General features: G+C 39.7%; 1 protein-coding gene across 1 annotated transcript in view; it reads left to right on the top strand.

Moving 5' to 3' along the window:
* TSG101 (tumor susceptibility 101) overlaps window positions 1–14,197 on the top strand; it is a 51,057-nt gene that overhangs the window by 34,065 nt on the left and 2,795 nt on the right. The window contains exon 8 of the mRNA XM_044752134.2: window positions 13,646–13,848. Within this exon, the coding sequence (XP_044608069.1) occupies window positions 13,646–13,848 (203 nt within the window). The remainder of the gene's footprint in view (window positions 1–13,645; window positions 13,849–14,197) is intronic.

Here is a 14,197-nt window from a genome sequence, read left to right as displayed (position 1 = left end):
ATTTTAACTATGTTTATTCTTCCAATCCACGTACATGGAATGTCTTTCCATCTCTTTATGTCGTCATCAGTTTCTTTCAGGAAAGTCTTATAGTTTTTGTTGTATAGATCTTTCACATCCTTAGTTAAAATCACCCCAAGGTATTTTATTCTTTCTGTTGTGATTGTGAATGGGATTGTGTTCTTGAGTTCTTTTTCTGTTAGTTCGTTATTAGAGTATAGAAATGCTACTGATTTATGTAAGTTGATTTTATACCCTGCAACTTTGCTGTAGTTGTTGATTATTTCTAATAGTTTTCCAGTGGATTCTTTGGGGTTTTCTGTATATAAGATCATGTCGTTTACAAACTGCAAGAGTTTCAATTCTTCACTCCATATTTGGATTCCTTTTATTCCTTTCTCTTGCCTAATTGCTCTGGCCAAAACCTCCAGTACTGTGTTGAATAAGAGTGGTGATAGAGGGCATCCTTGTCTCGTTCCTGTTCTCGGGGATGGCCCATTGTGTATGATGTTGGCTGTGGGTCTGTCATATATGGCATTTATTACGTTGAGGTAATTTCCTTCTATCCCTATTTTGTTCCGAGTTTTTATCATAAATGGCTGTTGGATCTTGTCAAATGCTTTCTCTGCATCTATTGAGATGATCATGTGGTTTTTATTCTTCAATTTGTTGATGTGGTGTATCACGTTGATTGATTTGTGGATGTTGAACCATCCCTGTGTCCCTGGTATGAATCCCACTTGATAGTGATGTATGATCCTTTTGATGTATTGCTGAATTCTGGTTGCCAAAATTTTGTTGAGAATTTTTGCATCTATGTTCATCAGCTATATTGACCTGTAGTTCTCCTTTTTTGTACTGTCCTTGTCAGGCTTTGGTATCAGAGTGATGTTGGACTCATAGAATGTGTTAGGAAGTGTTCCATCCTCCCTGATTCTGGAATAGCTTGAAAAGTATAGGTATTAAATCCTCTCTGAAAGTCTGGTAGAATTCCCCAGGAAAGCCATCTGGTCCTGGGGTTTTAGTCTTTGGGATGTTTTTGATTGCTGTTTCAATCTCTTTCCTTGTGATTGGTCTGTTCAGATTGTCTGTTTCTTCTTGACTTAGCTTTGGGAGTTGTAAGAGTCTAAGAATTTATCCATTTCCTCTAGGATATCCATTTTGTCAGCATATAGTTTTTTGTAGTATTCTCTTATAATCCGTTATATTTCTGTGGAGTCTGTTATTTCTCCTTTTTCATTTCTGATTTTGTTTATTTGAGCTTTCTCTCCTTTTTTCTTTGTAGGTCTGGCTAGAGGTTTGTCAATTTTATCTTCTCAAAGAATCAGCTCTTTGTTTCATTGATCCTTTCTACTGCCTGTTTTGTTTCAATAGCATTTATTTCTGCTCTGATTTTTATTATTTCCTTCCTTCTGCTGACTTTGGGCCTTGTTTGTTCTTCTTTCTCTAATTCAGTTAGGTGTAATTTGAGATTGCTTATTTGGTATTTTTCTTGTTCGTTAATGTGTGCCTGTATTGCCATGAATTTCCCTCTTAATACAGCTTTTGTTGCATCCCATATGAGTTGGTATGGCATGTTATCATTTTCACTTGTCTCCAGATATTTTTTGATTTCTTCTTTAATTTCTTCAATGATCCATTGCTTGTTCAATAGCATATTGTTTAGTCTCCATATCTTTGTTCCTTTCTCAACTTTTTTCTTGTAATTAATTTCTAGCTTTATAGAGTTATGATCAGAGAAGATGCTTGTTATTATTTCAATTTTTTTTAATTTATTGAGGCTTTCCTTGTTTCCCAAGATATGGTCTATCCTTGAGAATGTTCCATGTACTCTTGAAAAGAATGTGTATTCTGCTGTTTTTGGATGGAGTGTTCTATATATGTCTCTTAAGTCCAACTAGCTTTTCGTTTAGCTCCACTGTTTCCTTGTTGATTTTCTGTCTGGATGATCTGTCCATTGATGTGAGTGGGGTGTTGAGGTCCCCTACTATTATTGTGTTACTTTTGATATCTTCTTTTAGGTTTGTTAATATATGCTTTATGAACTTTGGTGCTCCTGTGTTGGGTGCATAGATATTTATAAGCATTATTTCTTCTTGATGTAGTGTCCCTTTGATCATTATATATTGCCCCTCTTTGTCTCTCTTTACCTTCCTTATCTTGAAATCTACTTTGTCTGATATTAGTATTGCAACACCTGCTTTCTTTTGTTTGCCATTAGTTTGGAGTATCGTCTTCCACCCCTTCACTCTGAGCCTGTATTCGTCATTGGAGCTGAGATGTGTTTCCTGGAGGCAGCAAATTGTTTTGTCTTGTTCTTTAATCCATCTTGCCACTCTGTGTCTTTTTATTGGAGAGTTCCATCCATTTACATTGAGGGTGATTATTGATGTATGAGAGCTTAATGCTGTCATTCTGTCACTCGTTTTCTGGTTTTCCTGCATTTCCTTTGTTTCCGGTCCTGTGTGTTTTGGTCTACCCACTGACTTCTGCAGTTTCTTATGCTGTGTTTCTTAGTTTTTTCCTTATTTATTTTTTGTGTCTCTGTTCTGCTTTTTAATTTAGTGGCTACCCTGAAGTTTGTATTCAGAATCTCATGCATAACATAGTCCGTTTTCTGATGGCCTTTTATTTCCTTAGTCTAAACTGATTCTGTCCCTTTCCTCCTCCCCTCCTAAGTTGTTTGTCTCATATCTTATTCCAACTTGTGTTGTGAGTTTGTGGTTAAAGTGACAAGATTGTCTTTGTTTTTGGTGTTTTCCTTCCCTTCAGTCTAATGCTGTAGTTGAATATTTGCTATCCTATTCTGATTCTGTTTGTCTGCTTACTCTGTGTTTTGTGACCCCTTTCTCCCTTTTTTTCTTTTTTCACGGAAAGAGGGCCTTCTTGAGGATTTCTTGTAGGGGGGGTCTCATGGCTACAAAGTCCCTTAGCTTTTGTTTGTCTGGGAAAGATTTAATTTCTCCCTCATATCTGAACTATTTTTGCTTGATAGAGTATTCTTGGCTGAAGATTTTTATCTTTTAAAGTTTTGAATATGTCATTCCATTCTCTGCCAGCTTGTAAGGTTTCTGCAGAGAAATCTGCTGAAAGTCTGATAGGGCTTCCTTTGTAGGTTATTTTCTTCTGTCTTGCTGCCCTGAGTATTCTTTCTTTGTCATTCATTTTTGCCAGTTTTACTACTGTATGCCTTGCAGTAGGTCTTTTTACGTTGACACATCTAGGAGATCTGAAAGCATCTTCCACACAGATTTCCCTCTCATTTGCTAGATTTGAGAAGTTCTCTGCTATTATTTCTTTGAGCACACTTTCTGCTCCATTCTCCTTCTCTTCATCTTCTTGGATACCTATAATTCTTATGTTGCATTTCCTCATTGAGTCGGATATTTCTCAGGGACTTTCTTCATTTCTTTTTAGTCTCAGTTCTCTCTCCTCCTCTGTCTGGAGCAATTCAACATGTCTGTCTTCGTTTATGCTGATTCACTCCTCCCTGATTACCACTTGAACATTCAGGGAATCCGTATTTTGTTTTATGTCTTCCATTGTGTTTTTCATCTCTACTATTTCTGATTCTTCTTTATAGTTTCAATCTCTTTTGTGAAGTAGCCCCTCAACTGGTTAAATTGTTTCTCTGTATTCTCTTTTATCTCATTGAATTTTTTGACGATAGCTATTTTGAATTCATTGTCAGTTAGTTTACTCATTTCTGAGTCCTAAGGACAGAATTCTGGGTATTTGTTTTCTCTCTGGTCTGGAGTTTTGAGAACTGCTTGATGTTGGAAGGACAGGACTTTCCCATTGTGATATTATTTGGTTGCAGTTACAGCCTGTTGCCACTGGATGGGGGTAAAGAGCCACATATTCTGAGCCCTCTGCCTTCAGCCAAGATGGCGCAGCACAGTGTGGGTGGGGGGAGGGTGCTTTCTCTTGCACCTAGTGCCCGGTTTCCAGATCAGTTCTCACTGTCTGGTCTCACCTTGATGAGGTCCCCCTGCGTGAAAGCTTTCGCCCATTAGAGGGCCTACCTCTAGGCTGCAAGGGCACTAGGGAGTCCTGGGTGATCCTGTGGATGCATGGCCCCTCCCCCACTCCTTCCCTCACAGAGCCTCCCACGGCAGCCACCACCGTCTTTAGGGCAGGGAGCGAAGTTCTCTCTTACCCGTTCCAGCTCCTCCGAGGGGGCTCCAGCCTCTCCGCCCTCTGTTTGGCTGCCGTGACTCTCAGAGGATTCCTGTGGTATTAGGATATTTTCTGTTAGACTATGGTTGCTCCTTTTTGTTGTATGTTGGAGCGGAGAGAGTTCCGGGCAAGCTCACTCGGCCACAACACTGATGTCACTCTAAACACTCTCCTTTACATGGTTTCTTTTTGAGAATGGAAAAGTTCATCTTGTCATTTGTCTTGTGTCCCACTTGGATATTTTTGTTTCTGTTCCTAACATAATATTAACCTACTTTGCAAACGCTCATTTCAGACTCTTTTTGGTAGAGGTGTTAACTGATGATGATAATGGTCAATAGAAGCTTTGGCCGTCATAGTATCAGTAGTCATGTTTGGTTTCTAGTCAGCCTGTCAGCTTCAGTGGCCGCTCCCCTATGATTTGAGCACATGTGTTGTATCTCATAATCACGTGTCAAATTCCCTAGTAAGCTAGCTCAGTTTTTCTTCTTTAAACATATCACATACTAGCATAAAGCCATTGGGTTTATCATAACTTACTGGTCTTGCTACAGAGCCTTTCCTTTACATGGTAGCCATAGGACTTTGATTTATATTTTACAGGGAGATACATTAGAGCCCAAGTCAAATTTAACTTTTTGGCTATATTTTTAAAGCGGAACACAAAAACACTGTCATTTAGTTTTAGCCGTAGCCATTCAGTATATGCTAACGAAAACCATACTTTAAAATGGATTTCACCTTTACAAAAGAAAATAAAACTAAGTTCTACAAAACCATAGTTCTTGAGAACTCTTTATTGTCTAGACTCTGTTGAAAAGTTACTTAGTGTCTTATTGAATTTGTTGATTCATTGGTAGTTTGGTGGTCGATGAGTAATGAAGAAACAAACCTATTCACATAGCAAAAAAAATAAAATCTAATTGGTGTAATATATATTGAAACTTAACACAAAGATCGTTTTTCTTATTACTGGAGGAGCAAAAGAGAAACTACTTTGTCCATGACTGTATATATCTTATTTAACCAATTTCACATACAAGATCCCTACAAAATGATGACTTTGAGCACCAGGTGAGGCATTAGGTGATGTCTGCACCACCACACCACCTTGCCCCTGTCAAACAGCAGGAGGTTTAAAGGTTGAACAATCCCTTAATCCCAGTCTCAGCACAGTGTGAAAGTTCTCCTTTGCAGGTTGATTTATTTCAGGAGGCCATGTAGATGATTATGGTTGATTTATAATTCTGAATCCTAGACTTTAGGCCCTTAATGTACATGCAGTATGATTTTTGGTTTATGGTTTAATAATAGTAGCATTGAAGAATGGGTGCTATCCTCACTTATTTTTTTATTGATTGATTTTTTTTTCTTGTCATCTTTTGGGACAATCATGGGTTGGGAGCTATCAGGCAAGATGCTTAGGGAAATACATAAACATTCAGTTGCTAATGTCCCTCTTGTCACATTTAACCTGGCATCTTGGATGTATGAATACTCATATGTGTAATAATTTTGGACAAAGAATTGTATTCTAGCAAGGTCCAAAGTAGCACACCTGCACAGTCTTATGTGGAATGATGTTTGAGTTTAATGTAATTCATGTAATTTTGTCTAAATAACTGAAAGATGCAGCCTTAATTATTGGGTTGTCATGTGGTATGACACACCCAACAGGAGACAGTCTGGACTCCATATTTTACTAGAAAGGTGTGAATGGTAACCTCTGAGTTAAAGCCAATGCCTGCTACAGAATTTCTCTTGGAAAAATCTTCCCAAGTACTGTATATCTCATTCTCAGAGTTTAATAATGTCATTTTAAGATTTTGTTCCTAAACTCAATCATAAACAAAGATCAGAAACAGTAAGTTTGGAAGGGTATTATCAACAGACATTTGAGAAACCAGTTTTACCTTTGTTAAAGGCTTGTTTTAAAATTTCGGAGTGGAAAACCCTGTAAATGCTGCAGCCAAATGAGTTCATCTCCGTTTTTTTTCATTTGTTGGTTCATATTTAAAAATTAGGTAAAATGAAAAACTGCAGAAAAAGAAGAAAACTTCTGATTGAGTAACATTCCTTTGAAGATAAGAAGCTAGTAAACATGACAAGGTTTTCTTGACTGTCTTGTCCAACACTGCTCTTCCTTCTCTGGCCGGCCTGGATTAATGAGTTTAGCTTATGGAAACTCTCCTTCCAGGATATTGCACCCCAGGTCCCTGCTCATGGTGGGTGTACTAGTGCACACCTGCTTGTGTATGTAGGTTTGGGTCTAAGCAAGTAACATCCAGAAGTAAAAATGCTGGGCAGGTGATTCACTTTTTCTGGTTAGAGGTAAGGTCAGAAAAGTTAATGTTTACTTATTTGGTCTTTTACTTTGAGGTTACCATGTATTTTCTCTCTAATATAAATGAACTCCCTTTGGAGTTACAGGAAGTATGATCATCTACGTACTGTAGGGAGATAAAACTAATTGTCTTAAGTGTTTAAAGATAGTTTTAAATCAAGTAGCGTGCACTAGCGCACTTGGAAGATAATGGCCTACATTATTCATTGAATTATCAGATCTAGTGGGTGGGGTATTGATTTCCCAATTGTCGAAAAATTATATCTTATTTCCTAAGGATTAAGTTTAGTGATCAGATTCTACTTGACATTTAAATGAGGTTTTGCGTAGGATTTTTCTCGAAATCTATGTTACTTTTCAATTGCTACTAATCTGGAACTGTAGAAGGGCGCTTCTGAAATCTGACTCAGCATGGGTGAAGGTCACCATGTGGGGACTTGAGGTGTGGCAGTTTGCCACAGCTGCTTCTTAGTCCAGGCTTGTTACAGCAGGTATAAGGATTATTAAAATTTCTCTTAAGATGTTTGAGGAAAAAATTTTTGTTTGAAAAATGATCAAGAAGATGAGAATCTTCCACCACATCTTTTTTATTTGTTTATATAAACAATCTTGAAGTCTCAAGGTTCATTGAATTTTGAACTCTAATCTGGGCTTTGCTTTTTTGGCATTCATATTTCAGATCTTAATTACAGTTCTTCTTTTTAGAAAGTACAAGGTTTAAAATGTTCAGATATACTGTATAATAAAGTCTGCTTGTGATAGAGGAGAGGACTAGGTTTAATCTTGGCATTTCTAGCCTCCTCAGGTGAACTGTGACCTTTATAGAAAGCCAGGCGACTGCTGCCTCAGCTGGGTTCCCATTTTGAGTGTTAATGGCCTTAGCTGGAGACTTATTTTGAAGATTTATTTGGTGCTGTATGGTAGCATTTGCCTTAACGTGTTTTATAAGAGATACAGAATATAAATCCAGGATTTAAATGTGTATTTTTTAAAATAGTGATTTGAAAATTTAGCATCAGTATAATATGACTCATTTTAATATAAAAATTTTAACAAAGTTTGTTGATATGTTTGTGTATGAAAAATCCAGCCTAGTTATAAAAACACCCTTAAGCCTTTAATAGTTCAGACAACTACACAGATAAATGGAACACTTTAATTGTTGTGTATGATTGACCACACATTTGAATGCCTAACGATATTCATACCATTCAGGTCCCCAGTCTCTGCGAGAAGTATTGTTCTGTCTCACAAGAAGCATAATAAAATTTCATATAGAATATAATAAGACAAATTCTTTTAGAAACGAGTTTTAAAATTCCTACTGCTGTGGCCAGCCCCGTGGCTGAGTGGTTAAGTTTGCGCACTCTGCTTCGCTCCGGGGGCCCAGGGTTTTGCCAGTTTGGATTCTGGGCACAGACATGGCACTACTCATTAGGCCATGCTGAGGCGGCATCCCACATACCACAACTAGAAGGACCCATAACTAAAATATATATAACTATGTACTCGGGGGATTTGGGGAGAAAAAGCAGAAAAAAAAATTCCTACTGTTAATGCATCCTTATCATAAATTGGGGACTTATTGAGATACCATCTTTACTAGCTATTATTTTGTAAATCACTCTTTGGGCACAAAATTATAAACTCTTGTAGAAATTAGCGCTTTTTGCTCTCTTTTAAGGACTTAATCAATTAGTACAATATAAGAAACTAGAGATTTTGCTTCGGCCTAAATTCTGTCCAAATGAACAGCTAAGTCTTTAAGTCATATTGAGTCTGTGAAGGGTTCTCATGAAATAAGAGTTAACTCTCTGGCATGTTTTATTATGTGTATTTAGTAAGTGAGGAAAGATGTTACCTTTTCACACATCCTTATTTGAGGTAGACTGACTTATTCTACAAATTGCCAAGAATGGCAAAATTCTTGATTAAGTAAGAAAATGCTCTCAGTTAAGGACCTGTAAAGTTTGGGAAGTCCATAAGACCACCCTCACTTCTGACACCAGTTGCAAGTTCAGGGGTCCCCAAGACCACCCTCAGGTCTGATCATTCTTTGGGACTCACAGAACTCACTGAAAGCTGCTGTCCTTACAGCTAAAGGAAACAGATTAAAATCTGCTAAGGGAAGAGATGCATGGGGCAGTCCAGAAAGTTCCAGACATGAGGTTTCTAGTTGTCCTCTCCCAGTGGAGTCATTATGCGGAGTATTGCCAGCCAAAGAAGCTTTCCTGGGCCTCGATGTCCAGAAGTTTTATTGAGGCCTGGTCACATAGCCATGAGACTGCCTGTGTGACTGACCTTTAGTCTCCAGCCCCAGCAGAGGTTGAGCTGTTAAGAAGTGGCCCAAGGCCCCAAGTAAACAAAAACACTCTTATCAGGTGGGACACTTCAGGGGCTCAGAGATCACCCATGGGAGCCAAGGGCAAAAGCCAGACCTCTCTTTGGGTAAGGTAAATTCTTTACTGCACAGGACCAAACTATGAAGTATTTTGTCTTAACTTTAAAAGAATACCCCAGAGTATAAAAAAGAAAAAGGTATATTTTTAAAAGATTAGGATCTGCCCAAAACTTCCTGCCTGATACTGTAATTTCAAGATGAGAGGGGCAGCCTGCAGCACTGGACAAGGAGAGACAAGCTTACCTAGACATGGGTTGGGTCACCACTCATGTTACAAACCAGGAATTGTGGGGGATTCCTGTACCTTGAGATCTTTCGTTGTTTTTCAATAGAGAATAAGTTGGAAACTTAACTTTGGGTTGTATTTCAAAAGGGGTAGGTTGTTACAGAAATAATTTAATGTTTATTCCACCCTGTATTAAGTTGTTGCAATAAAATTTTCTCAGATTTAATTGCAGTTTGCATTTTTTCTAGTCTTTTAAATTTGTTCTGAAAAATCAAAATTATAAATCAGTTTTCACCTCCGTGGCAAAAATGGCAAACCAAAGCAAGTCAAAGAGATTGAATTATGGTAATAATTTCTGGTAAAAATTTGGCTGTCCCTTTGGAGACAGGAATAATACCTCTGAGGAATTTGACTCTTGGCCGGCCCCATGGCTGGGCGGTTAAGTTTGCACACTCTGCTTCAGCAGCCCAGGGTTTCGCCACTTTGGACCCTGCGTGCAGACCTGGCACCACTCATCAAGCCATGCTGAGGCAGCATCCCACTTAGCATGGCCAGAAGGACCTACAACTAGAATATACAACCATGTACTGGGGGGCTTTGGGGAGAAGAAGAAGAAGAAAAGATTGGCAACAGATGTTAGCTAGGGGCAATCTTTACCCAAAAAACCCAATTTGACTCTTGAAGATCATAGCACCGAATTGTGGTAGCTGCTCAGACAGAACTGTTTGAGTAAATGGAAGCAGTGACAGTGTTGATATCTGTGATGTTAAGTATTTCACTCTGTTATGCACTTTTCAACACCCTTTCCAATACACACCCCTTCAGGGCAATAGAGTTTTAGAAGTTTAGTCTTCTGATTTTCAGGTCGTAGAGATATTGATCACATCTTTCATTTGGTTTAATACTACCTTATCATTTATTTTGCAGCTCATATATATTTGTAAGCAATTTCAATAATTACCTTCTACATCCCAGCAGAATGTAAGAGAAAGGAAGGGTCCAAAAGAGCGTATCCTGAGGACTCCTTGCCGGGAACCTTGGCTGCTTTGCTCCAGGGAGCCTGCAGAGGGTAACTGGCTCTGCTGGATTCAGGACACCGCTCAGCAGTGCCGCTCGTGTGTTTGGGGTGCATAGGAAGGGTTTACAGTCCCTCCCTCCAGAAAAGTATGTTTTTAAACTGATAAACATAGTAAGACTTGTTAAGAAAGCAGCCTCTGTTTGTTGTGCTGGTGTTTGGGGAATTAATTATGGTTAACAGAGGAAAGATCATTAGTGGAGATGAGCCTTAACTGTGTTTAGTGATAGAAGATGGAATCAGATATTCAAGAGCATTACTCTTTTTGTTAGTTTAGAGTGACTTGGACAGAGTTTCTTAATGGAAGAGGGAGAGCTGGTTATGGAAAGAGAATCATCTGGGGGCAGTCAAAGCCCCCAGGTCACTGGCAGGGCCTCCTGGGAGTTGGCCCTTCAGGGGTTGTGATTAGCATAACGTAAGTGTTGTAGCAAAGAGACCATAATTTTAGGAAAGAAACTGGGATGTGGTGACAAGGCCAGCAAGTAGACGTTTACGGTAGCAATAAAACATCTGGTAAAAAATCCCGAGAATCACAAATGGGTAACAGCAGTTTCTTAACCTCTCTTTCATTATCATCCCCCTCAGGAGCCTTTTTTGGCATTTTTTTCTTAATCATTCCCCCATGAACTGTTAATGCTACAGATTATACTGTATATCTGTTTATGCACTATATGTGTAAAAAGAGCAAGATTTCTTTTTTAACCTCCTAAGAACCAAACTTCATCCCCTAGAGGAGCAATATCACTCCGATTGAGAATGTGCATGGGTTAGAGTGATGTTGGGGAAAACTGGACTGAACCCAGAGGAGGGAAGAACTAGAGAGAACAGAGTTTCAAAGATTCCCCAAGGTCTGGGATGGGAAGAGAGGTGAATAAATGGACCTTCCCTTAGCCAAGAGCAGAGCCTAATCAGAGAACAAGAACAAAGGCAAAGTGGAAACAGCAGTCATTGTGCGTAGACTGATTAGAACCAGGAAGAAGGATAGATGAAAGCGTAAAAGCAACTAGTCCTTCGAAGGGACCTGGAGGAGAACAAGTTGTCTTGCTGAGAAAGAGAGGTTAGTACTTTAGAACAGTGAGGAGTCGGGCACATAATTAAAGGGGTGAGGATTTTCGTTCCACAGGAGAGTGGGGGAAGAGAGAGTAGGAGAGTCCCATCTGATCGTTTTAGTCTTTGAAGATGTTCTGAGGATCTTTGCCTTTGTGGGAAGATGGTAAAAGGCAGCTTGGGGCTTTAAGAAAGAATCAGAAGGACTGAGGATTTTGGTTAGGTGTGGCAGGCGAGGCCATGGAGTTAGAAGTCCTGGTGATCTGACAGAATTTGAAAGAAGCCACCTTGGCAGGCAGCCTGTGTACAAGACTATAAGAGACGGGCAAGGAGCTGGGGCTGAGGGGAGATGCTCACCGGGAGCAGAAGTCAAAGGTAAAGGTGTGAGAAGGAATGAATGGAGATAGGCATTGGTGAGTTCAGGAAGGTTGCTAGAGTCATGGTGGTGTCTATAGGGGAGGACGTGAATAAAGAGGCCGTCAGAGAGGAAACCGATAAGAAGATTTGGGGATGAGCCTGGAGGTGATGTGGTAGCTGCTGAATTGATGAGAACACTTTGGAAAAGTTAGGTGTTAAGAGTCCAGGGATGTGAAAAACAGGCCCTCCGTTTCACAGAGGAAATGTGCTTGCCCTCCAGCTTACAACTCTGAATTCTAAAGCACAGTTGTCTGAAAAAGTTAATACTTTTGCTTCTCAGAAATATGAAATAATCTGAAATACTTTTGTAAGATCAGAAGTGAATTCTGGAAAGCATCTACTATATGGATTTTTTGTTAGTAATCATCTAAAAGTATGAACTGCCTCTGTGTGAACTCTTTGGGCTGGATACTGTTGGGCTCTGCTCAGCGAGAGGTGTCCAGCAGGAAAGAGACTCTTAACAGGGAGCGGCAGTGAGCCCTGGGGGTCTGCTGTGGGGCTCTTCCTGTCTCTGTGTACAAGCGGTGTCCTTCGGCTGGAAAACCTGGCCTTTGAGACACTATCTGGACTCATTTGCACTTGCAAGAAGAAAATCCAAGTCAGAAAAAAACGTAGTTCTTCTGTGGTGGAAACAAGAGAAAGAGAAAAAAACCCACAGAATTCTAGACTTAGACTCTTCCTTTCAAAATCTGTGACACCTGAGAACAACATAGTCTCCCAATGTCATTTACAAAAGCCCAGAAAGCACTGAGGGTAACCTGCGTATGGATCAGCTTCTGGGAGAAGACAGCTTTACTACAAACTAAAAAGTTGAGCGACCAGACCAGCTTATGGAATAGCGAGAGTTGTGATCAAATGGGACACTGAAAAGCACACGTGGAGCTCATTGCAGTGTAGTTTGGAGAGTGCAGTTTCCTTTTAGAAACAGTGTACTTTGGTACCAGGAAGGGGATTGTAATGGATGGGAACATTAGTGGTGAGAGTTTGGGTACATTTCTGCAAACACACTAAAGGGTTTTTTGTTTCTCTGATGAGTGGAATTCAATGTCAAGGTGATATAAAAATTTTCAGCTCAATGTGGAGGTGATACTTTCTGTTAGTCTGTAATCATTCTTTATTCATTATAGGCAATAAAGGTCCAATATACTTATAATTCCCCACATGATATTCCATCATCAAACATAATTGAAAATCAAAATACCATTTCTGCATTTGCTGATTTAGGAGCCTAACTGAAGAATGTGAGTAGTCATAAAGAGTATCCCTACTCAGGTTAAAGGGAGGACCTTTTGGAGAAAATATCTGAGAGAGAAGTTTATTTGATCTGAAATGTGCGAGAAAATCATATAAGACACTGATCAGGAAGGGACATTTGGAAGAGAATAGTAAAGAATCTGAGAATAAGCAAGTTTATCAGCTGTTGAATTTTTGGGATGTCGTTCTCTTGCTCATGTTCTCTTCTATTCTTGGGAAAGAGAAAAGGAGTGAGAGTCTTGCAGAGGGAAGCCTTATTAACCTGTCCGTTAGGGAGTCCCTGCCCACACTCAGTCCTCTTACTGGCCTCCCTGGTGGGTGCCTGTCTCCTTCATCTTAGCAGTGGAGCCTGAGAAGGGACTGCACTTGAATCACATGTTTTTCTTTGGTGTAAATTTGTTGTCCCATTTGTGGGAGATTTAGGAATAATTGTAATTTGTAGGGACATAGCCTCTGCCTCATTGAGAAAACAGCTAACTGTTTGGGCTTTAAGTAGAGAAAGCGGGTAAATATGGATTAATAGTAATCTCTCAATCAACTCAGATTTTAATGTTATTTTTGATGAAATGGTAATATTTAATTTTTCTTTCCTCCCACTTTGAAAGGGTCGGCTCATATTTCGTCCTGGTTTCTGAAGGTTCCTGTGAAAGGAATAGAAAGAGCCTGGAAATAAGCAAGTGATTTTTGCCGTTTTCCCTGCAGGTCCCAGTAGGGATGGCACAATCAGCGAGGACACCATCCGAGCTTCTCTCATCTCCGCGGTCAGTGACAAACTGAGATGGCGGATGAAGGAGGAAATGGATCGTGCCCAGGCAGAGCTCAATGCCTTGAAACGAACAGAGGAAGACCTGAAAAAAGGTCACCAGAAACTGGAAGAGATGGTTACCCGTTTAGATCAAGAAGTAGTAAGTAACACATGGAATAGTTGTGATTTTTAGACTGAATTATAGCCATGGCAGAATGTCCTCTGTGTACGGTGGTTACCCTGGACATTGTGGGGATGGTAAGAGCTCAGAAAATTACACGTCTTTAAGCATTTGAAAGTAGCTTCTCCGTAGCTTGGTTAACAGTGAGGACTGTGTTTGGAATTCGGTCGTTGATTGGAAGGGGATGGTATTTAGAGCATTTCGCTTGCACCCTCCCCTGGAGGATGTTGTTCTGACGAAAGGAGGACTGTTGTTGCCGAGTGCTTGATGGAGCCAGTTCCCAGGAAATAAGAATTTTAGAGAGCTCTAGCCATGTTAAAGATCTGCA

The sequence above is a fragment of the Equus asinus genome, chromosome 20, assembly GCF_041296235.1.
Source record: "Equus asinus isolate D_3611 breed Donkey chromosome 20, EquAss-T2T_v2, whole genome shotgun sequence".
Taxonomy (NCBI): domain Eukaryota; kingdom Metazoa; phylum Chordata; class Mammalia; order Perissodactyla; family Equidae; genus Equus; species Equus asinus.
This window is presented reverse-complemented; position numbering and strand designations above follow the sequence as displayed.